This window comes from Chelonoidis abingdonii, chromosome 8 (genome assembly GCF_003597395.2).
Source record: "Chelonoidis abingdonii isolate Lonesome George chromosome 8, CheloAbing_2.0, whole genome shotgun sequence".
NCBI lineage: Eukaryota > Metazoa > Chordata > Testudines > Testudinidae > Chelonoidis > Chelonoidis abingdonii.
Window position 1 is genome coordinate 54,608,502 of NC_133776.1, and position 24,234 is coordinate 54,632,735.

The 24,234-nt window shown below is 46.8% G+C and overlaps 1 protein-coding gene across 4 annotated transcripts in view; it reads right to left on the bottom strand.

Annotated features, from left to right (window-relative positions):
* The window catches only part of EPHB1 (EPH receptor B1), a 359,407-nt gene that overhangs the window by 64,730 nt on the left and 270,443 nt on the right, over nucleotides 1-24,234 (bottom strand). For 3 of the 4 annotated variants that reach the window (XR_012656389.1, XR_012656390.1, XM_075068616.1), the window contains exons 6-9: nucleotides 15,640-15,821; nucleotides 12,775-12,937; nucleotides 7,730-7,838; nucleotides 5,043-5,107 (exon numbers count right to left, since the gene is read on the bottom strand). Coding sequence is in view for 1 of the 4 variants with exons in the window: in XM_075068616.1 (XP_074924717.1) it covers nucleotides 5,043-5,107; nucleotides 7,730-7,838; nucleotides 12,775-12,937; nucleotides 15,640-15,821 (519 nt within the window). In the remaining 3 variants the exon portion in view is untranslated. The remainder of the gene's footprint in view (nucleotides 1-5,042; nucleotides 5,108-7,729; nucleotides 7,839-12,774; nucleotides 12,938-15,639; nucleotides 15,822-24,234) is intronic. The other variant, XR_012656391.1, reaches the window with a different exon arrangement.

Genomic DNA, 24,234 nt, shown 5'->3' on the forward strand with positions numbered 1-24,234 from the left:
TTCAGGTTTGGTTTGGCTGAAACTTTTTGCAAATTCATCAAATAGTTTTGATTGAACACCTCCCCTCCCGTCACAAACAAACAAACAAAAAATCAGAAAAGCTCAAAAAGTTTCGTTTGACACTTTTGAACTGAAACGTTTCAATTTTTTGAATCAAAATCACTTTTCAGTTCAACCTGTACTTCAGTTTTAAAACAGTAAAATACCTCAGGCATGAAACAGAGCATTTCATTCGCCAGGAAACTAAATATTTTCGACTTTTTTGGTTCACTGAAACATTACAACATTCTTCATTTTGGATCGATCTGAAATGAAGTTTCCAAAAATTATTTTTTCGTTTGGCCACTGAAAATCAGATGATGGCACAGCTCTAGTCAAGCATCCCTTTCCCCAGGATCCCACATCAGACCCTGCCTCTGCTACTCCCCACCCACCACCCACCCAATGTGGCTCCAGCTTGAACAGCTGGGCTGGGTGAGGGGAGACTCTAATTGCTGTTCAGTTAAATGAGTGCATTATTTGTTCCAGTTGATGCACTTGTTACTGCATTAGCTGCTCTCCACAAATTTCCCACCTGTTTTCCTTTAGTGTGTGCAATAATAGCATTAGCGTTAGTCGTCTCTCTAACCTTGACAGTCTCCCTGGCAATCCAAAAGCCTGTTTTCCACTCTTCACAGCAGAGCTTTCAGGTGCAGAACTCACAACACATGGGTTTTATTTGTAATCATTCTGGTGCATCAAGAATTACCTCCTTCAAGGAGGTTAGCAATATTTGCAAACAGGTAGGAAAAACGCCAATTGGCAATGTGACCCCAAGATCACAAATTTCAGGTGGAGCTGCAGAAAGGTTTCTGCAACAAATCCCTTTTCTATCTTTCCTAAGGACTGGTTCAAGAGGGTGTATGCTAGTATTCTTTCAAAATCCTAGTTTGGGCAGGGCTGTCCTACCTCTGCCAAAGACATCTATTCTCTTACTGCAATATTTTTGCCTCACTTCATGTGAGCTGTTTCCAGCGATGGAGACAAGTGCTCAGCACTGGGAACAAGTCAGAGCACAGACTGCAAAGAACACTAGTGACTTGGTGGACAAGGCACTAGCTGGTAAGCTTTCAACAAATCCTTTCTTCCAAGTAGAGATATGCAGCAGAAGAGACTAAAATGGGGACAAGGAAGCGACAGAGGGAAGAGAGAACCCTTGTATTTTATCGGAGTCCAGTGATATTTAGAGAACTGTACAAAACATTTGCTTAAAGATTTGCTGGTCTCAAAGATTACAAGATCATCAAGATTGCAAGGGTTTTCAGTGGGGAGCTAAGATGATCAAAATTCAGCTAAAATATTTTTTAGTTTTAAGTGGACTTTCTCTGCCCTGACTGACTGGCTCCTTGTTCCAACCCTCCCGCTTCCTCCTCACAGTCTCTCAGCTCAATTTAGCATCACTCCACACCTACCCGCACATAGCCTCCTTCAGCCCCTCTTCTCACCTGCTCCACATCCTCAATCCCTTCGTCTCACCTATCTTTCCATTCAGCTATGCTTCACCCTCTGAAAAAAATCATGGGACGAACTAGAACTCTGTAGTATCAGAGGGGTAGCCATGTTAGTCTGGATCTGTAAAAAGTGACAAAGTCCTGTGGCACCTTATAGACCAACAGGTATATTGGAGAATAAGCTTTCGTGGGTGAATACCCACTTCATCAGACACATGTGGTGGAAATTTCCAGAGGCAGGTATAAATATGCAGGCAAGAATCAGTCTAGACATAACAAGGTTAGTTCAATCAGGGAGGATGAGGCCCTCTTCTAGCAGTTGTGTTTGTACAGTGCCTAGAACACTGAACCCCGGATCTTAGTCAGCTCTCAGGCACCGCCATAATAATCACGATTAACAATAAAAGCCATGACATTGTAACCTAACTTCCTAAACAGTGATACAATTTAACTCAGCTTCAGAGATCTGTACACTTGGACTCCAAACGAGCAGCAAAAGAATTCATCAGTCAAAATACATATGAATCCCTGCCACAGCTGAGATTTAAAGAGTTCTGGGCTCCCCGCCACTGTGGGCAGCCCAGAGCCTTTTGAATCCCGGCTGTGGCTGAGATTTAAAGGGTTCTGGGCTCCCCGCGGTTGCGGGCAGCCCAGAGCCCTATGAATTCCTGCTGCGGCTGAGATTTAAAGAGCTCTGGGCTCTCCGCCGCTGTGGGCAGCTCAGAGCCTTTTGAATCCCGGTAACGGCTGGGATTTAAAGGGCTCTGGGCTCCCCACGGCTGCGGGCAGCCCAGAGCCCTTTGATTCCCCACCACGGGCTGCACAGTGAGCCTCCGCAGGCTGCATGTGGCCTGCGGGCCATATGTTGTGCGGGCCTGGTGTAGAGACATTCCTTGAAGCACTTGGGAACTGCAGAATTCAACTCGTTGCAGCTGGTTCCACGCATGGCTAGAGTGTGTGAAGTCTGTGGATGGCAGTTACTGGCTGGGGCTGTTGCTTTATTCATTTATCATCTTTTCCCATGCAGGTTACAAAGGCCCATTTGCTGTTTTATCAAGAGCAGAGTTCACGCACTGGAAGAGTATCTGAGTATGAGCTATACTTTCTGCACACAACCAATGCTTACATTTTATTCAGACTTGTGGATCTACAGACCTTCAAGGGAGGTTTAAAAAAGCTAACCCCTTCAGAAAAACAGAACTTCTTCTTGACTTTCAGGTTCTTGTATTTGTTTACGAACCAGATCAGGAGCACCGAGTCAAGAAGCCTTTCCAGTTATTTGCAACATAGCCTCCTGTTGCCCAGTATGAGATAGAAGCACCAGCCTTTTATTGAGCATAAGACTGGTGAAGCTGACAGAAGAGCTGCCACCCCATGGTCTGCATGAAAGATGCTAAAAGGCTTTTTTAGATTCCAGTAAATATTTTCTGTTCAGGCCCTAGGTTAACTCCAACAAACTTTTTAAATATCCATGTAAGGAGGAAACCAGGAGGAGCCCCAGTTAGATGAGGCTGTTGATTTCCTCTAATGCTTCTGCAACAGGTTTTCTTCTGGCTGCTCTATCCTGGCTGCTCCATCCACTCTACTGACCATCTCTGGAGAAAGTCCCAGCCACATACATAGACTCCCTCATATTTGTATTGTCCTGCCTCTGTTCTGCTTCAGCTCCCTGCCTGCTTCCCCTGCTGTCAACCCACAGCAGCTCTCAAGTCCTCTGCTGCACTCCTTAAACCTCTGTCTCCTTCCCTGCCCTTCCTCTGCTGCTCAAGGTCTCCTGGGTTTCTTCTAAGACAACACAGACAATCTGAGGCTGCAGGTCTCCTTTGCCACCCGCTCTCTCCCTCCCTGAATCCTCACCGCCTCCACCCAGCTTTCTGAGATCTCCCACTGTCTGGCCCAGGCCCCCATCTCCTTCCCCTCTTCCCAGAGTCCTTCTTCTCTGATTTGAGTATGAGGCTGACTCCCCTGCCCTGAATTCAGCTACTTCCCTCCCTTCAGACTGCTCTCATCACACCAACTCACATAGCTGAGCCTTACAGCCTTCTCCCCTCGTTCGTGACCCCTACACCCCCTGCCTGGCTCATGGGCCGTCCCTCTCCAGGCTCTTTCTTCCCAGGGGCAACTCCAGGCCCCAGCACGCCAAGTGACATTCATTTCTTGACCAGCCTTGCACCTTTGCTGTCTCCTTGGTACCACCTTATGGATGCCTGACAGACTGCTCCAGCTCAATGTGTTTAAACTTCAGGTTATCAGATCACTCAGGCCCCCCACTGCACCCCCTCTTATCTATCCATGTGAAACTCTACCATCCCCTATAACACCCTGACTCGAAACACAAAGGCCAGTTTCTGTACTGCAAATCTGTTCAAAAACCATGAGTCAGGCCTCCCAAAATCCAAAGTTTGCCTTAAAATTATAAGACTAAAACAATGACAAAGGTTGGGTTCTTTTTATTGGTCTCCTGATCTCTGAGCCTCTAAGATGCAGTCATCACATTTTGAAGATTTTCTTGCAGAAATGAGGGATAGAAACTTAATTTTTTTTAAAGGAATGCTGAGAATCTCACTTAATCACCTTCCTCCAGCATTTGGAGCTTTAAAAGAACCCAAATATAGGGAAAGAGATGATAAAAATTGCAAGAGTCAGCCACATTGCATATTTTTCTTTCTTCATCCCATCATGTTGAGACTCTGATCACTATACCATCTCTAAGATCTGACCTTTCCCCTCAAGCCCTGCTACAATAAATCCTGATCCATGTCTTACTCAATTTGTGTCTTGTCAGTTTGTGTCTTGCAACCTCCTCCACTTTGGATTGTCTGTAATTAGCTCCAGTATAGCAAAAACTACACTGGGTGACTTTTGGGGGTGGGGCGGGTGGGGGGGTGAATAAGTTATTTGCTGAAAAATGCAGGTTTGAGCTGACCCCAAACAAAATTTGGGGGGTTTTCTGTTTTAGTGAGAAAAACTGAAAAATTGTTGTTTCGGGTAGACCTGAAATGAAATTTCTTTTCAGACTGTTCAGTTCAGCCACCAAACCATAAAGCCAATTATTTGTCCAGCACTAGCTCTCCTGCTAAGATCAGCATCCTTTCCCCGTGCGCTGATCACATCTGCTCTCTTTAGATCCCTTCACTAGCTTCCTCTCTCCCTCAACTTCCAACTCCTTTTCCTCACCTTCAGAGGCATGCAATGCTTTTACCCCACTCATTCCACCCTATAGTCGATGTCTTCTCTCCTTTAGTACTGCACCTTACTGCACAATAGCCTCTGCCCTCTCTCCACCAAACCACCTCGCTCTCCTTCTTCAAGCCCATGAATGTGTGCTGAGCTCCACTGATCTTATAATTATAAATTCTTTGCTATTGTCCTGTGTATCATCTTCATCTGAGTAAGGCTGCACCGAGAAGTTTATCTTTCGATGTGATTTCTAAAGCTACACACAGACACTTGCAGCTCTCTTATAAAAAATTATTAGTGTATAGGAAACACACACGTTACAACTTTCTTTCTCCAACACAAACCTGCTGTACCATTTTTCTCTCCACTCACCTCGGCCAGTGCTGTAGTGTTGTAATTTATCACTGTACACGGCCTCTTTGCTGTAAGCCCGCTTCCTAGGGAAAGGGGAGACAAATTGTTCAGGTAATGTATAAATGGCTCACTCTTATCCAGACCACTCAGAGCATCTCTGAAAAAGAGTGTGACAATGAATTTACTTGCACTAGCATGGGAAAATGATGCCTATTACACACGCACTAACACATATCTACATCGAGGTGATATAGCTGTGCACATTCACATGCAGAAATATCAATAGAGACACACCCACACGTGCAGCTGTCTACCCATATGTGTCTGTATGTCAGAGATTTGAAACAGTGAGTGTCCACAGGAGAAGGAAGAGACAGTGACCCAGCATAAACTGTAGCTCTGGAGCCTATTTTTTGTGTTCCTTGCTTTCTACAGATTCAGTGAATGGAGCAGAAAAGGGTAGGAGACAATAAAACTGGGACCATGTCTGCAAAAATATCGTTGAAGTAAATTCTCTGATTAGACTCCTTTCAATACATTGCTGTCTCCGTGGCTCATGTTCACTTCAATGAAATGTGCTTACCCTCCTGTTTTACGTCTAACTTCTCATTGTGTTCGCAAAAAAACTCACTGAAAAATGTATCACTCACTGAGAACTGTCTGGTGTTATATTTGTCTGTGGCAGCGCTGCCTTGGGAATCTCTAGTACAATACTTGCATCATGGTCATTTGTAAACTGCTTTGTGCTAGGTGTTCCCAGCTCATTCAGCTGCCTTCTCCTGGCAAACTTTAATGGGAGCCGGAAGACTCACATCTCGTGCCCTTCGGTACTGCAAGGATACTTCATCCTTCTCCCCCTCACATGCCTTCCTTGCACATGCTGTTTACTTTGTACTTCCCACTACCTCCAAATCTCAGTGAAGTTCCTGTTACACCTGTATGGCATGGCACATCTAACCAAAAGGAATGGTGAAGGGTTCCCTCCCTTGGCAGTCTGGCCGCTGCTTCTCTCCAGACTGGCCAGCAGGAGGCACTGCAGCCAATGGCCCTGTGACATTATTGACATGAACTGTGAATGTACAGATCATTGTTCAACCAGGGTCCTATGGTTGCACCAGGGCTTGTACAGAGGAGGTCAAGTGGGATGTCTATGGAAACGTTGTAGTTTGCTGGGTATGATGTGCTCTCTGTATGTGTGTATCATTTTTGTATTTGAAGTTGTGAGTATTGGCTAGGTACTTGTATCTCAATGTGTTTGATTCTAAGTAGCCTCAGTGAAGCATTTGGTCAGCTTCTTGAGAAAGGACTTTTCTCAGTAAGTGCTCAGTCAAGAAACACTTAAGTGACCATGGACTTTGGGAGATGCCAGTCCACATCTGAGCTTTCCTGGGAACATTCAAACTAACATGTAAACAATAGGATCGGCCTGCAAAAAGCTGAATCATTCATAAACATGTGACTTGCCCAGGTGGCTACAAACTCTATCTTGTTGTTGTGACTTTGCACAGAAGAACAAAGGGGTTTCCACCCACATGAAAGAAAATATAAAAGGCCCTGGAAGCCTCTCCATTTTGTCTTCATCCGGCTCAAGAGATGGCCTCTCTATCCCAAAGAGATGCCTGAAAGAAACTGGAACAAAGTACAGTAACTATGAGGGTGTGTGTGATTCCTGGACCCAGATTAAGAAGGAGTCCAGTCTGTGAAAGAAGCTTATTGGAACATTTCTAGGGGTGAGATTTAATCTGTAATCAGTTTCTTAATGTATCAGGGTTAGACTTGCAAGTTTTGTTTTATTTTGCTTGGTAACTTACTTTGTTCTGTCTTTTATTACTTGGAACCACTTAAATCCTACTTTTTATATTTAATAAAATAACTTTTGCTTATTATTGAACTCAGAGTTAATGACTAATACCTGGGGGAGCAAACAGCTGTGCATGTCTCTCTATCAGTGTTAAGGAGGGCGGACAATGTGTGAGTTTACATGGAGACAGGAGCACTTCTTAAGCTGTGTTCAGTTAAGCTTTGGGGAGTGTGGTTCAGACCCTGCGTCTGTGTTGGAGCAGACTGGCATGTCTGACTCGACAAGGCAGGGTTCTGGAGGCCCAAACTGGCAGAGAAAACAAGCTCAGAGGTAGTCTCAGCACATCGGGTGACAGTCCCAAGGTGGTCTCTGTAACCGAACCAGCACTTCTCAAGCTGTTTTCAGTTAAGTCTGCAGCTGTGGGGAGACGTGGTTCAGACCTGGGGCTGTGTTGCAGTGTCTGGCTAGCATGTCTGGCTCAACAAGACAGGGTACTGAAGTCCCAAGCTGACAGAGAAAATGTGCTGAGAGGTAGTCTCAGCACATCGGGTGACAGTCCCAAGGTGGTCTCTGTAACCGAACCAGCACTTCTCAAGCTGTTTTCAGTTAAGTCTGCAGCTGTGGGGAGACGTGGTTCAGACCTGGGGCTGTGTTGCAGTGTCTGGCTAGCATGTCTGGCTCAACAAGACAGGGTACTGAAGTCCCAAGCTGACAGAGAAAATGTGCTGAGAGGTAGTCTCAGCACATCAGGTGACAGTCCCAAGGGGGTTTCTATGACAGAACCCATCACAGGCCCCTCCTTGAAGGCCCTGTCACTGAATCGGAGGCACAGCCACTGCATGCCAGAAAGACTCCTCCTTCTGATCACAAAGGAAAAGATAAAGACTGTGGGTGAAAATAGTACCTGCTGCAGACGATTGAAATAGCCACCAGCGAGACAATGAAGACCACACCAGCTGCTGCAGACCCTGCGATCAAAGGCAACTGCTCCCTCAGCTCCGACTTGTAGTCATCTGCAAGGGAGAAAGGCATCTTATGCTCTCTCCGACCCAAGAAAGAGCCAAGAACAAACCTCTCCAGGCCAGATTCTGCTGCCCTTTGGCTGAAAAGTCCCTTACTGCCCAAGTTGGCTTCAATGGAGTAAGGCACTACACGCTGGGAATAAGGGTGGCAGAATGAGACTGAGGCACCAGATATATTACTCTTCCCACCTCTTGGGCAAGGCCTACCACTTATGGGTTGGGGGCATCACCATAGGCTCGGAAACAGCAGGGGGATGAGACGGTCTCGGGCTTGCATGGCCCTGATGTGGATTGTCACACATAACTCGCATGCATTTGGGGTTAAAAAATAGAACAGAGAGGTTGGCAGGTTGAGCGAACATGACGCATTTCTGAACTTTGTGAAAAGTTGAAAACCTCCACCTTTTCCTCAGGTCTGGGTCTGGCAGCCGCGGCACCACATGTTAGATTATCATGCTACAGGGCTTTGTTTCAGTGCTCTACAGTACACTGACTCAAACAAGGTACCTGCTGAGCACCTGCCACAGCAGATCACAACAGACTTCCCGGTGACTGAGCACTGGGACTAGGGGGAATGTGGGATGGGATTGGGAAGGGGGTAACTGCACAACCCTCAGCTTTGCACAAGCATCATATGTTACTAAGAAGGAGCTAATCATGAGGAAGATGGAAGACATTTTAGAGCCATGAGCTTGGGGCAGGGGGAATATTAGCAATTACGGCTGTGATTTTCAAAAAGAGGTAGAGCTGGGAGCTCATTTGGAAATCCCAGCCATCATTTACCCCATAGCTGTGGTTCCCACAATGTGACAGCTTACAAAGATTCCCTATTCCCTGCCCTTCCCCTAGACCATCTCAAGGGTGTCAACATGCTGGGAACTAGGAAAAAAAAGAGTAATTATGAGGAGAACTCTAGCTTCACTGGCTTCTTATATCTACAGAGCTCGGGTGACCATCTTGCAAAGAAAGCTTCAGCTGCAACAGCTCTTCAGCTCCATGGAACACAGGGAAGTAGATGCAGAAACTGAGAAAGTTGATTTCCCAGGTCACACATGAGAAAACACACTTCCTGCTGTTGTGTTCTGTTCATTTGAACAGATCCTTTTGTTACAAAAATGTGACCAAGACACAAACACCGAACTTGCAGCAGTGAAGGAGTTAAAACCAGGAGGGGAGATATGAAAATCCAGAACCTTACAACAGGAGTTCATCCCAAGGAACTGGTTCTCATTTACATTAAGGCCATTTCAACTGCATATATGCCTACTTTAAGCCTGTTACACTGTTGGAGTAGTGTACAGGGGCCGTAGTGTAAATGGGAATCAGCCTCTAGCTCTTTTTTTTAAGTCTATTTAACAATGACCATTTGGCTAATGTAGATGGGGTAGTTTACCGGATAAGGACATAGAACCCAAGTGTCCTGAGTCACAGTGCCGATCTGGACTCTGCTGGTGCCCTGCTGCATGACTGTCCCATCTTTGTGCTTCTGTTTCCCCTCCCTGCCTTTGTCTGTCGTGTCTATATAAATGAAAAACTACTTAGAGCCAGGGTTGTCTCTCATTACGTGTCTGTAGAGCAACTAGCACAACAGGGCCCCACTCTGCGTTCCTATTGCAATACCAATAGTAATAATTCATTGTCTAGAGAGTAAGACCTGTTAACTTGTGCTGGAAGCAGAAACCAAGAGGTTAAAGTAAGTGTCTTTCAAAGGGAAGTATTTAGCACTCCTTTTATCTTCAGTTTTTCTTTTTCACAGTTAGTTGCTAGTAACCAGATTTATCTCCTGCGTGATACTTAAATCCTGAGAAAGTCTCATTTAACCATCAATGATTATTTAATAATCTACAATATCCATTCTTATTAAATTTCAATAAATTGCTTATTGGAGGCAGAGTTTTCTCCTTCTTTCACTAGTCCTGAATATTCAAGACATTCATTTTTTGCTTGCATCCTTTCAGTCATTCTGTGTTTTTCCTTTTCCTCATGCTGTTAGATGTTTGCCTGGCAGGAAAAATACACAAAAGAACCTGCTGAAGGTTAGCTTCTTAAATAAGAGAAGGCAAAATAACTCTTCAGAGAGGAAGACTAGTTCTGTGGTCACGGCATTTCATCAACACTCTAGCAACGTAGGTTCAATTCCTGACTCTCTCAGAACCTCACTGTGTGACCTTGGACAAGTCATTGAATTGCTCTGAATAAATCTCGGACTGTTTCTTCCTGTGTGCCTGCTCTGATATTGTTTGGGGCCCTTAGGTTGCTATAGTAATATAAATAATTAACATTTGCCACAGACAATCACACACATCTTTGTGCTCCTGGGCAACAGTCATAGTGCCATATTTTTCTTTTAATGGCTTCTGCGTCTTTGGGCTGTCTTTCTATATATCTGTGTACATGACTGAACACAATGGGGTCCTGACTGGATCTCCTGCTGCCACCTCAATACAAATTAATATTAATGGGCGACGATTTTGAACAGTGCTTACCCAGATCACCCAACTGCCATTACATTTCAGTGATAGTGGGTTCCTAACTCCCTTAAGCCCCCTTGAAAATCCTAGCTTCTGCTAATCCATTTGTACCCACAATTAAGCACGTGCATTATCCTGCTGGTAGAGAAACATCTAGCTTGATTCAAACACGTGCAATCTGCATGGGCACATATGATACTTTGTTGGATGTGCAATATAAAGGCATAGATTTGGAGAAGAGGCTGGTGATCTTTTGCATCTGTGGCATGTTCAGTTCAGTTTATCCCTTTTTTCACTATGACAAAGTCCAAAATAACAGAGCCAAAGGAGAAAGGAAAGACACAGGCTAGGAGGTGACAAAGCTATGGAGTTTCTTCCCTAGCTATAGGCCTCAATTTTAATCCACTTGTGTTCACAGGAGAAAACCTCACATACATGTTCATATCAGATTACTGATCATGTGGTTTCACTGGAGCAATCTAGGTAACTCGCGTCCATCATGTGATGTCCTGGAAGTTCATAAACAGTAGTAGTAATAGCTATTACAAGCCCAATCCTGAGCTGGTGTAAATCAGCAGAGCTCTGTTGTTTTCAGTGGGGCTACTCACATGCTTAAATATTTTGCTGGATCAGAGGCAGAATGCTCAGCACCTTGCAGGATTGAGCCTGTGGCATGTTACTCTGGAGGAGGTACAAATGGGCTGGAAATCAGAGCAAACAGACTGCCTTTGGGAGATTTCTGAACTTACGGCTTCTGGACGTGTTAGGCTACCACAAGAAAAGTCTTTCTTTGCCAGTTTCAGCACTTCCCTGAAGGAATGGGGAGTGTTGTGAGAATGAAAAACAATCCCCCCACCTTATGATTTTTTTAAGGTAACCGGCAATTTTTCATGCTAACAAACAAGTTGGAACCAGAGGAATTGATCCAAATATCCTTGGCTGTTGCGTAACTTTGGAGAAAGAACTAGACCAGGGTGTGAACTCTGAATTGGACCTTTTGGTACAATGTACTGAACTGAGGAAATGGCCCTGAACACCTTTATTCACTGCTTGGCCTGATTCCTGGACCCACCTGCCCCGAAGAGATTTAGATCAGGTTTAAAATGCTCTGAGATCTGGTGAACGTTTCATGTCACTTCTTAGTTGATTTGAAGCAGTTTGTTCATCTCTTGGAGTGACTTACCAAATATACAACTAATAAACTGTTATACAGAGTAGGAGAGAGCACATACAGAAAGAATAGCTTCTTTCTAATCTCCTTATTTTTAGTCTGTTCTTTGCATCTTTTATGGTTGTTACTCAGGGAAGTGCCATACAAATGATTAAAGAGCTGGGGGATTGATTTACAAGACGGAAGAGTCGAAGAGCTAAATGTGTAGAGCTCGTGAAATCAGAGTTAGGGAGCAGACGATGGAGGGACATAATCTATAAGAATCTAAAGGGAGTAAATGCCACAGACGAAGTGGAAAGATTTAGGGCCAAAGAAGGAGAGGCTGGAAGTAGTGGGATGAAACTGAAACACCGGGGCTGAATATTGGGAAAATCTTTCCTGTGAGTGAGGCTTGTTAGAGTGTGAAATAGTCTCTCAGAGGAAAGAGCGGACACTACATTGAGTGAGTGGTTAAAAAAATGCCTGGACCAAGGGTGTGTCTATGCTGCAGTTCGAGGGGTGATTGCAGGTCGGGTAGACATATCACGATAACTTTACCCTTGCCAGCACGCTAACAATAGCAGTGTCGAGGTGGTGGTGCAGGCTCCAGCAACGTGAGTAGCTCCCCAGTGGCTGCGTGCAGCCCACGCTGAAGCTCCTCCTGCCACATATACACTGGTATTTTCAGCCATGCTAGTGTGGGTGTGTCTAACTGAGCTGCAGCTGCACCTCGGATTGCAGCTTAGACCTCCCCAGTGAGTGGAGAGCGGAGTGTAGGCAACAACCCTGATTTGGCCAGGAGAGGGACTAGAGCAGCTGGCCTGACAATTCTCTTCCATCCTGCACTTCTATGGGCATGTGATTCTGAGGCACTCAGATCGCATCCCCACCCCCACCTCTGTGTGTATCCCCATACAGCACACGCACTCTAGTGTGACATATTTCCCAGCTCAGCCGGAACAGGCTCTTGGCAAGCTCTCCTGAGGAGAGTGAGAGGTGCGGGGTCAGGAAAGGGTAAAGGTTCAGGTCCTCCCCTGGCTGGCATGCAAATAATCCAAGCCACATACAGATGCAGGAAATGCAGTTAAATGGTGGAGGAGAAAACAGAGATAAGAGATTTAAAACAGATTACTCCTCCAGCTGGCAATTAATCAAACATCACTATAAATCACCTGGCTCTCGCCACACTGCCCCTCTGGGAGCTGGGGTTTGGAGAGACAGGTTTATGTAATCCAATTACAGCTTGAGCTGCAAGTGAGCCCTCTCTCTCTATCTCTCTCACTCCCTCCTTTTGCCACACACTTACCATCTGTCAGTGTTTGGAAGCACATTTTCCCGCTGTATTTCCCATAGCCAGCCACTGTCCGGGCTCGCACCTGCACCACATACACCATGCCTGGCCTCAGCCCCTCAATCCTGGCCGTGTTGGTCTGACTCTTGGCCATAGACGAATTGTATTCATTGTGGTCCTGCGGGGAGGAGTAAAGAAAGGCTGATGTCAATCAACACGAGGGGATGTCATGGTTCCAGAGCAATGGTAGTCCCATCCAATGGCCGCCCCAGGGTTCTACTCAGGCATGAGGCTTCTCCACTGGTGGAATAGGAATATTGGGGTTAAAGCGTTACTGCTCCAATCGCTCCATTCCAAGCATTCTGCACTGAAAATACAGAGCACTGAAGGAAGATGATCATGGCCATATTGTCATTCATGAAATGCATGCCTTAAATTACTATATATATATGTCCATATATACAGTGTGGTGGTTAGCAACATTGCACATGGGTGTCACACTGCCAACCTGCTATGGCTGCTTTGAGAGACCAGTTGCAAGTACAAGCTGTATCAACCAGAGGTGGCAGATCTAGACAATGAGGTGATCTTTGCTTCCTCTCTCAATGCCATTGCAGCACACACATCCCTGCTTATAATCTGACCTTAGTATGGTTCTTTACATGGGCCAATAATCTGTCCTCAGAGCCAGGGCCAGCCTTTGGGGTGGGTCATCTGGGCCCCTGCCCAGGGCAGCCCATCAAAGAGGGTGCTGTGAGCAGAGTTTGGATTCCCACCTAACCTGACATGGCAGGTAGGTAGGCGGGTGAGCAGTAACACTGGAGAGGGGGCGGGGGGAGAGACCCGAGCTACAGGGGGCAGTTGGATGACCTCCTGATCAGAGGTGCCCCTCCTCCCTCCTGTTCCACATGTGCAGCTGCTGCTGTTCCTGCCTCCCACCTCCTCCCGCCTCTGCCCTTCCTTGTCCTCCCAGGAGCCAACCCTGGCCACTCCGGACTGGGAGCACCCTCCTGTTTGCTGGGAGTGGGGTGCATGGGGTAGAGCAGCAGCAGACCAATGGGAGAGCAAGCAGGAATGCAGGCTGCTTTCTGCATTCAAGTGGGTCAGTTTCCCCACATGAGTGCAGCAGGGGGATGCAGGGATTAGGGGTACAGGAGGTAGGAGTGAAGGGGGCACAGTGCAGGGATTAGGGGCACAGGAGGGGAATGCAGGGGTTGGGGTGAGGAGATCCACATGGTGCAGGGGTTAGGGGTGCAGGAGGGAGGTGCAGGGATTAGGGGTACAGGAGAGAGATGCAGGGGATAGGGGTGAAGGGGGTACAGTGCAGGGATTAGGGGCACAGGAGGGGAATGCAGGGGTTGGGGTGAGGAGATCCACATGGTGCAGGGGTTAGGGGTGCAGGAGGGAGGTGCAGGGATTAGGGGTACAGGAGAGAGATGCAGGGGATAGGGGTGAAGGGGGTACAGTGCAGGGATTAGGGGCACAGGAGGGGAATGCAGAGGTTGGAGTGAGGGGGCCCACATGGTGCAGGGGTTAGGGATGCAGGAGGGAGGTGCAGGGATTAGGGATGGAGGTGGCACAGTGCAGGGTTTTAGGGGGGAAGAGAGGATGGGGGACCAGAGGCAATGAGGGGCACCATGTCCATGGAGCCCAGCCCCACGGCACCAAAATGTAAATTCACCCAGGGTGCCATTTTCCCTAAGGCCGGCCCTGCCCGGAACAACAGTCTGTGGGTTAAATGACACAACTGCCTCCTGCAACAGGCTTTTCCTCTGAGAGATCAGGAAAGACTCTTTTCAGAAGTGAGTAAGGAAAGCAAACACATCAGCAAATGGGGACGAAGACAAGTCTTTCCTTCTCCCCTCCCCACATCTTGTCCAGTTAGATTGCAAGGTCATTGGGGTGTATGTGCATACATAGCACAACAGGGCCCTGGTCTCAGCTGAGGTCTGGAAGCACTACCACACTAGAAACACGAATGCGTTTGATGGTGCAGTGAGCACTGTTTGTCACCCAGGAGACATAGATTCAAATCTTAGATCAAGTCACTAAGGGAAAGTCGGTATGGCCTGTCTTCTCCCAGCCCTGCTTGTCCATGTGACAGCAGGGGTGCACAGGTCAGCACTTTAGCTGGGGAAGCTGCAGAGCAGAAAGGAAGTATGGAGGCCGAACCGTGTGGGGTTGGAATAGCAGCTATGGAGTGGGATTCAGTCAAGGAATAAGCACCTTGAAGTGAATGACCGGAGCTGGTGTTGGAGCACTCTATGCCTGGCCCTAACAAGGGGTATTGCACTCTATTTTGCACTCTAAGGGGTATTGCTCCCTCCCTTTAAAAACACACAGAACATACACTTGGACATGGCTCTTTTATGGACGTGTCCTCCCGTCCAGCACACTAGGCTTTGTTCAGACTCTCGGGTCATGTAACTCAAATTAATTCACTGCTTGGCCTACGCTGCACCTAGACCACAAACAGACGTTTCTGTCCTGGAACAAATGCTGGTGGTGTGTCTGGATTAGCATTTACGATTGTCTTACTGAATTTGAGTTAGTTCACATTCAATTAACTCAACATGACCCAAAAGTCTAGTCTAGGCAAAGCCAGCAGCAGTGTCACTTATGCCCCCTCATACCCACACCTCGCACCCAATTTACCTGCCAGGGCTGGGTGTTACCACTCATGATCACACTTTGTTGAGTTATCCCAGGACCTAATCATAACCCCACTGTAGTCAACGGCTCTTTCCATTGACTTCAGTGAGTGGTGGCCCAGGCCCATAATTAACAATCCACAAGAAGGAAAAAAATACAGAAGCGTTTTAGAGCCTTGAATGTCCGTCCCCACCCCAGCCTTCTTCCCCTGCTTTCATTCAGGCTTACGGTGGCTGGTCGTGAGCCCACAGTGCTGCTGATCTCGGGGTGGCAGATCCGGCTCACCTTCTCATAGTAACGGATCTCGTAGTCCAGGATGATGCCGTTGGGCTGCTCTGGCTGAGGCCACGACAGCGTGATGCTCCTCATGGTGGCACTTACCTGGTGCATGATGGGAACTGTGGATGGAGCTGTGGAGAAAGGAGGAAATGGGAAATAGAAGAGAAGTGAAAATTAACTCATGGGCAGGGGAAATAACATGATCTGAAGAGAGGATGAAAATAAAATGTCAGAGAGCCATCCTGGGGGGTGAGGAGGGAAAGAAGAGAATGGAAAGAAAGGAGCAAAGTGCGAGAGATTGGAAGGAAGGAGAATGAAATATTATACAGCATAATAAGAGCATAATAACAAGAGAATGGTCTTACAAGTCAGACCAATGGTCCATCTAGCCCAGTATCCTGTCTGTGACAATGGAGCCAGTGCCAGATGCTTCTGAAGGAATGAACAGAATAGGGCAATTTCAAGTGATCCATCCCCTTCATACAGTCCCAGCTTCTGGAAGGTTAACTCTGTTCTGTGTGAAGAAGTACTTACTAATCTGTGCTTTAAACCGGCTGCCTATTCATTAATACAACTCATTGCACTAACACCACATTTTAAAGAGACCAAGAGAAAATGCTTTCGATGATGTAGAAACCAAATAACACAGAGAATCCAACCTTAAAGAATAGAATATAAAGAAAGAGGCATATATAATGTAACTGTAGCAGAGGGGGATATATAGGTGTAGAAAGCAGAATCAGATGGAGAAAGAAAGGCAGATTCAGCATATGAGTAACCAAGAGTTATGATGATGGTTTATTGTTTGTTGAAGGCCAGCAATGCACTTGGTGCAGCAGAGAAAATAAAGGAGAGACCTCAGTCCCTCCTCCATGGGTAATCAAAATCAATTTCTAACAATAATGGAATTGATCTAATCAATCTAGACAATGCTAGAAGACAGACTGATGTACGAAAAGAGAGAGAAACGGAGAACAATATACAAACAAAAAAGGTCATTGATCAAGACTTTCCCTCTACCCTATTTCACATAGCAGAGCACTCCCAGCAGGTCCGGCTGCTCTTTGGGCCCAGTCCTGTGAGTCTGAAACATCGTAACACCTTCTTGCAGTAACTGGAGTTCCAATCACTGAGGGTGCCAGGATCAGGCCCTCACACTGAGAGGTACTGTCATTATTTTAACAGCGAGCTCCCACAAAAATGCACCCATTTGCCTGTCATTGGCTCCACACCCTGGTGTGTAGGGGCTGCTTGCAGGAGGAGTGGTGTGTATGGTTCCCTAGGAAATATTTTGTAAATACCTGTCATCTGAGGCAGTCTGGCCCGTTACAGACACAAGCCATTTGCTCTTCAGCCATGTCTTAAAAAGTCCCAAACACAAGTCCTCTCTGGGAAGGGTGAGTGAGCAGTGTCGGGTATGTGTGTGTGCACGTGCTGAATTCCACTGGAGACAGAGAACTTACCCCACCCCTACCTTTGCCATGTTAGCAAGAGGCTTCCATGTTTATTAGCTATTATTACAACAATATGCATGAAATGAGAGCAGTGTGTCAATAAAACTGGTTGAATATTTAAACTGATAATTATTTTTAATTAGAGATTTCGAATTCTGAGTGCTCAGTCTAACCAGGAACAGTCAATAACTCATCAGCGAGTAAAGCAGTGAATTCAGAGGACATTTCCCAGGGGTGAACAAAACACAGCTCTCCCATTATATTAACTGTGACAGAGGTTAAAGCTACCCAGTCTAAACCTCTGTCAGGTTGTCTCTTGTCTGATACTTGGATTGTAAGTTGTTTGCACTGGGCTGTCTTTTGTTCAGAGTCTGTACAGCACCTGGCACAGTGGGGTTCTGGGCCATGACTAAGGCTCCCAGGTGCTATTGCAATACAAATAAATTATTACAACAATAAAATTTGATAGGACAATATTTTCACTTAACTATGTATCCAGGCTGCTACGTCCCCCAGTAAGGTTCTAGGACAGGGCTCACTGACCACCCAGAGTATGGGCGTAGTTTGGGGGAGGGGGCATTGTCCCCCAAACAGGGACAGCCTTATGAATGGGCATTGTGGGCAACCATCCATGGTGCTGTGGCCAGGAGGCGAGGCTCAGTGCATTTAATTTAATGCACCAGGACAGGCTCCTGCCAGCAGAGGAACTGGCTTCAGTGTGTGCGAGACGTGCCATGTTGCGTGTGTGTGTGTGTATACTCAGAAACATGTCACTGAGTCTCAGACACACAAGTCACTGGGTCAGCCCCTCTCAGACTCCCAGCATTTCATGTGCCCTCACAGACAGGGACAGGGACACACAAACACGGGCACATGCGTGTAGACACGCACAGCTCCACTCACTCAGCTTGTTCTGGCATGACAAGCTACACCCACATAATCAAAGGGAAACAGAACCTTCAGGATAAGGTGACCAGATGTCCCAATTTTATAGGGACAGTCCCAATTTTTGAGTCTTTTTCTTATATAGGCTCCTATTACTCCCTACCCCCTGTCCCAATTTTTCACATTTGCTGTCTGGTCACCCTACCTCAGGGTCCTGTTCGAGACCCGAACAAACATCGCAGGGCAGATGCCCAGCCCCATGGGCCAGCAGTATCCCCACTGCAGGCCCAGCACTGCAAGCCTCAGGTATGCGTGGAATTCCCCTCCTATACCCCGCTGCTGGCTGTCATGGCCCCTGCAAATATAGAAGTCACACTGTGTCTCTGGCCCAGAGGAAAACCTCCAGAAACTTTAGCACTTACAGACGGGAATAGGAACCACAGCTCTGTTAGTCTATGGAGCAGCCATCAAACTGAACCAAACCGAGTTGGTTTGTGGGTTCAGGGCATGTTAACAATCACCTCTGCCCCTTTTCAACTGGCTCAGGGCTTGCCCCATTAGCTTGGCTGAAGTTACAAAAGGAAAAAGAGGAAAGGCCAACCCTAATGTCAAATAGAAGAAAGAAGCAGATTTCATTAATCCTGAGTCAGCCAAGCAGGAGGCAGAATAATCCTCTCAGAGATTCAGGGTCTCAACACTGCTCTCCACTTGAAGTTCAAAGTTAGCCTTTGCTGGGCTATGCAAAGCAAGATGGGCATGATCCAGGAAGAGCGTTTCTGCAGCTAAAATGGCAGGTGATGTGTTAGAAGGCACTTGAAGTGTTAATACTAAGCCTCGCCATCCCCTGAAGCAGAGCTAACTGCCTGTCTCAAGTCTACATAATCACAACAACACTTCTGTCTGTAGCTACACAGACCTCTTTGTACTCCTTGCTCCTACCTGCCTCACAGAGGGACACCCTCATCTTTCAGTTCAACCCCTTGGCCACGTTCCAAAGTTACTCCTTTGCACTAGCTCAGATTCCCTTGTGCTCCGACTCCCATAGCGCACCTTACTTCTCCCCGACAGAGCTCTAAGGCTGTCTAACCTGGGGTAACTTGCATGCCAAAGAACTGGTAGAAGGTGGAAGATGGTCTATGTGAAAGTAGGATGACTTTACTGTACATTTTCCTACACTCTCTTCAGGCTCCTTGCCTTGCAAATTACTCCGAACTAGGCTAGTGTAGACGTTGTTGGAAGGGCCATACCAGCAGGTTGCTCTATGGGAGTGTACTTGATGTAAGGGTTTGTTTACACATCATCTCTGAATCTGGCCCTGTGAATCCAAGGGAACCTCAAGGCCAGATTGTGAGTCTGACGTTGCACTCTATATGTTTATGGAAATATGCTTATAAGTGTAAATATAACATAACTGGAATATGCTTTATGTTGGATATGCCATGTAACATATCTTTGCAAAGGTTATGATCCACTGAATATATTCATCCTATTAGTATGCATGTATCGTTTTTATATCTGAAGTTATGAGCATTGGCTCTTTGCTCTAGGAAACACATAAGGAAGGTTTGGCCAACATATTGCAAAGATCTATTCAAGTAATTGGAAGTATTTAACTAACAATGGACTTCGGAGACACCAAACCACATCTGAGCTTTCCTGGAAACATTCAAACTAACATTGGAAATAATGGCATCGGCCTGCAAAAAGTAGAATCATTCATGGACATGTTACTTGCCCAGGTGGCTACAAACCCCATCTTGTTGCTGTGATTTTGCACAGAAGAACAAAGAGGTTTCTGCCCACAAGAGAGAGAATATAAAAGGCCCTGGAAGCCTTTCCATTTTGTCTTCAAGAGGTAGCCTCTCCACCCCAAAGAGATGCCTGAAAGAAACTGGAACAAAGGGCTGTTCCTGTGGAGGTGTGGGTGATTGCTGGACCCAGGCCATAAACTACAACGTCGGTCTGAAAAGGATTGTACCTGAGATAACATCTAGGGTGAGAAGTTAGTATTTGTAACTAGATTCTTAGTGTATTAAATTAGCCTTGCATATTTTGATTTATTTTAGTTAGTAACATACCTTGTTCAGTCTGTTGTACAGAGTAAACCAGATTTATTTGGGGTTTGAGTCCCACTGGGAGCTGGGTGTCTGGATGCTGGAGACAGGAGCACTTTTTAAGCTGTTTTCAGTTAAGTCTGCAGCTTTGGGGGCATGGTTCAGACCTGGGTCTGTGTTGTGGCAGGCTTGTGTGTCTGATTCAACAAGGCAGGGTTCTGGAGGCCCAAGCTAGCAGAGAAAACGGGCTCAGAGGTAGTCTCAGCACATCAGGTGGCCGTCCCAAGGGAGTCTCTGTGACCAAACCCATCACAGTGAGCCTGTTACTCGCCCTGGTGAGCAGTTCCAGTGAAGTCACTGGATCTGTGTGAGTAACTGCATGGGACTTGGAAGTTTGGCCCTAGCCAAGCAGTACATCTGAAGGGAGGCTAAGTTAGCAAAACATGCACATCAAGAGGATGGGAAGAAAGTGCAAATTACATTAACTCTCTTCGTCACTCAGCCTCACCTCTGGATTCGGCTCCCCATATTCATTCTCCAAACATTCTGAATTCCCTGATGGTGAATCTGCACGTCAGTCAGGCAACGCAACGTGCATTTCATTAAACAAGTTAATTTTCTATCTGGTCCTCTGGGGATATCAAAGCCTCATGTGCCCTAGCGCGCTGAAACATGTGGGGAGGGCTCGGGAGAGGCTAATCCTCAGAGTCCAAATGCAGAGCTCTCCACCCCCTCGTCCTTGGGGAGCTGGGATGCCAGCAGCTTCATTGACAAGGAGAAACATTCCCTTTGCTATAAATCATCAGTGACCTCAGCGCTAACCAAGCAGCAGCACAGGGAGTAATTTGGCAACAGCTCTCAGAGCTCACCAACACTTGAATTGTCATCTAGAGGTGTATGGCTTGGTATGCCAACCTCCTCACCCAGCTGATCCCCTCAGATGTTGGTAAATCCTGCTTGGCCGGGGAAGAGATTATTTTTTTCTGCTGGTGGAATGTTTCACTCTGGTAGGGATGTCTCAGTTCAAAACAGATGAGCATATACTAATTCTGGGAGCATCACCTGCTGAGCAAATAAATAGCTGCATATTGATTCTGCCCATCCCTCAGATGAGAGGCAATGCTTGTCTGTCAGGTATCACATAGATTCAGAGACATTGCAGGTAGGATCTTCAATATTACACCCCTCTCTCCTTGTTTATGCAAGGAGTAACATCCCACATTAATCCCGCGACTTTGGAAATTGAAGCCCACTTGACTACCTAACATGAAATACCTTGACGCTCATTTGTGGAGGTAGATGCCCCATACCCTCCTTTACAGAGAAGCTGAATGGAGTCTATGCCCCACCCCTATGGACAGACTGGGGTTCCAAAGCCCTTGCAAAATGCACCCTACCTGCCAAGCTTTCTGTTCTACCTCTGCCCTGGACAGATACTGCCATCTATGGAACAGACCTAATGGGCTTCTGCGTTAATCACCTGGGGAAAACAGTGGGTGTTGCTGCTTTTTCCACTTCCATGAACACAGGCCGTTCCACAGATGGCCCAGTATGATAACTGTGGTCTGGCTCCAGCCACTGACATTAGTTCCCTAACCCATCTCCCCTCCCTAAAGCACATTGGTACATAATATCATCCGTATGACTCTCACAAATTAACACAGAGCACCAGTTTGCTTACAAACAAATGCGCTTATTAAAAGAAGTATCCTTATTGTATAGCAGGTTACACATATTTGTAACTCCCTACAAAAGAGCTATGGAGCAGCATAAGGATTTCTTAGCAGTGTCTATGACGTGAGCTTTGTGTCTTGTTTCTTTTCCTTCTGAGGGTTGTGTCCATACACACAGTGCAATCTCTATTTGCTACGAACATCAGACCTTCCAAAAAATGCTTTCTGCAAAATACATGTGCAAATCTATCATACCACATAGGCCAGGTTCTTTATTCCGGCTGAGTCCCACTGTGTGCAATGTGGGGTGAGGGGCATCAGGGACTCACAACTCTGATTCTTTGCCTGGCTCTGCCTAAATCCCAATGCAGGTTAAAGCAACCTGGGGGCTCCTCTAACCTGCACCAACTAGAAACAATCTCCAAAAAACTGTCTGACAGCTGACAACAGTTGGAACCCGCACACCCCTCCCATCCTCATCAAGCCCCCTAACACCAAGGCTGGAGTGGTGCCTTAGGGGCCAGTGACATCAGCTTTATGTTAGCTGAAAGCTGCCCCGCACAGGACACTGGCCCCCTTGCCAGAGCCGGCGCTTCCATTTAGGTGACCTAGGCAGTTGCCTAGGGCACTAGGATTTGGGGGGGGGGCATTTTGCCACCCTCGGCGGCAATTCGGCGGCGGTGGGTCCTTCCACGCTCCGGGTCTTCGGCAGCAATTCTGTGGCGGGTCCTTCACTCGCTCCGGGACCCATCGCCAAAGTGCCCCGAAGACCGAGAGCCGCAGAAGGACCCCCCGACCTCAGAATTGCTGCCAACGACCGGGAGCACGGAAGGACCCCCGCCTAGGGCGCCAAAAGCCCTGGCGCCGCTCCTGCCCCTTGCACTACCAGTGTGATTTCAAAGGGCCAGAAATGTAGAGCATATCTGGTCCTAAATAGCCATACATATCCATTTCTACAATACAATCTACATGAAGGGAAAGTGAACGCTGCATGCTTAATACACCCAAGTCAGGCAATGGCGGTGTGACTCTTTGCATACGCCCTCCCTTTCCTGTGAACCCACACAGGCTAGGACACAACTTGGGAACCCAAGTTTGCATGCACAGCTTAAACACCCATGCTGAAAACACCGGCTCTATCCACATGCCCTTCTGCATTTTTAAGAGACCATAAAAGCAAGCCACGTCAGATTGCCACATTGCACTCCCCATACACTGAATGTAACACCAGCTATAAAACACTTATCCTACAGATGGAAAATATATGTTCTTGCTGCATGGATGAGTGAGTTTAGCCCCTTATTTTATGCTCTTCTTCCTTCTCTTGGGCTCTGAAGCTGGTGCCTCTTAGGGGATTCACTGAATTGCAGACTCCCGGCTCTGGGAAGCTGTCAGTGTCTTTCCCTTCCAGCAGGAGATGTTTATGGTCCAGCACTGCCTTTGTTTACCCAGCACATTTAATCCTTCATTTTTTATCTTTCCACATCCGCTCAGCGAAGATGTTAATTTTCTGAAATTAAACACTTAGCTTGATTGCTGTTTTGTTAATTGCTGCATTCGCAACCCCCCTTGGTGCTCCTGCCTGTTTAACATGGAGAATGCTGTGAAAATGATCAGCACCAAATTGGTGCGCAGGTGGATGGATGGCAGCTCTTAAGCTGCTCCAAGCCTACTTGTTCCCATGCAGCGACCAGCCTTGATCCAGCCAAGCAGAAGCACTGGACCATGCTAGAGAAGGGCAAATCTTTCAACAGCCATGACAGGCGCAAGGTTATAGAAAGAAGCAGGAGAACTGTTCTCCCCTTTTACTTGTTTTGGGATGCATTTGGATGTGGGGGACTGATAGCGTAGACTAGAGGCCAAGAAGGTGTGATGCAAGCTTCCCTGAAGCTTGCCAATACTCCATATGATTGACTGCTCCTTGCTACTCTAGGCTCAGTTCTCTCTTGGGCAGTGGCTGCAAAATGTGCCAGACTCCTTGGTGAGTTTCTAATGTTCAGAAATAGCTATTCAGGTTAGAATGACCTCACAAAACTTATTTCACTTGTTACCTGCAATGAATTTGAGGCTAGGCCAGCAGGATCTTAGGCTGTAAGAAGAGAGATTACTGGCAAGACAAAGGAAACCCGGATGCCATTATCCACGCCCCTTCTGAGCACAGTATTCCATAAGAATGTGCACACTTTGTAGAAATTCATGGAAGTGGGGTTAGACAAACAGAAGTCTGGCAGGTCTTTGCTCGGGTGATAGGCTGAAGCGCTCAAGGGCAGGGTTTTCAAAAGAGCTCAGCATGGGCCTTGCTCTGCTCTCACTCAGGTGAATGGCAAAACACCCAGCAACTTCAACAGCAGCAGAGGTAGGCCAGTGCTAGGCCCTTCTGAATGTTCTACCTGAATCAATCTAGTTTGGAAAGCGGAAAGCTTTGGGGAGAGAGAAGTCTTCTTTCAGGGCATACCAAAACCAGGTCTTGGAGAACTG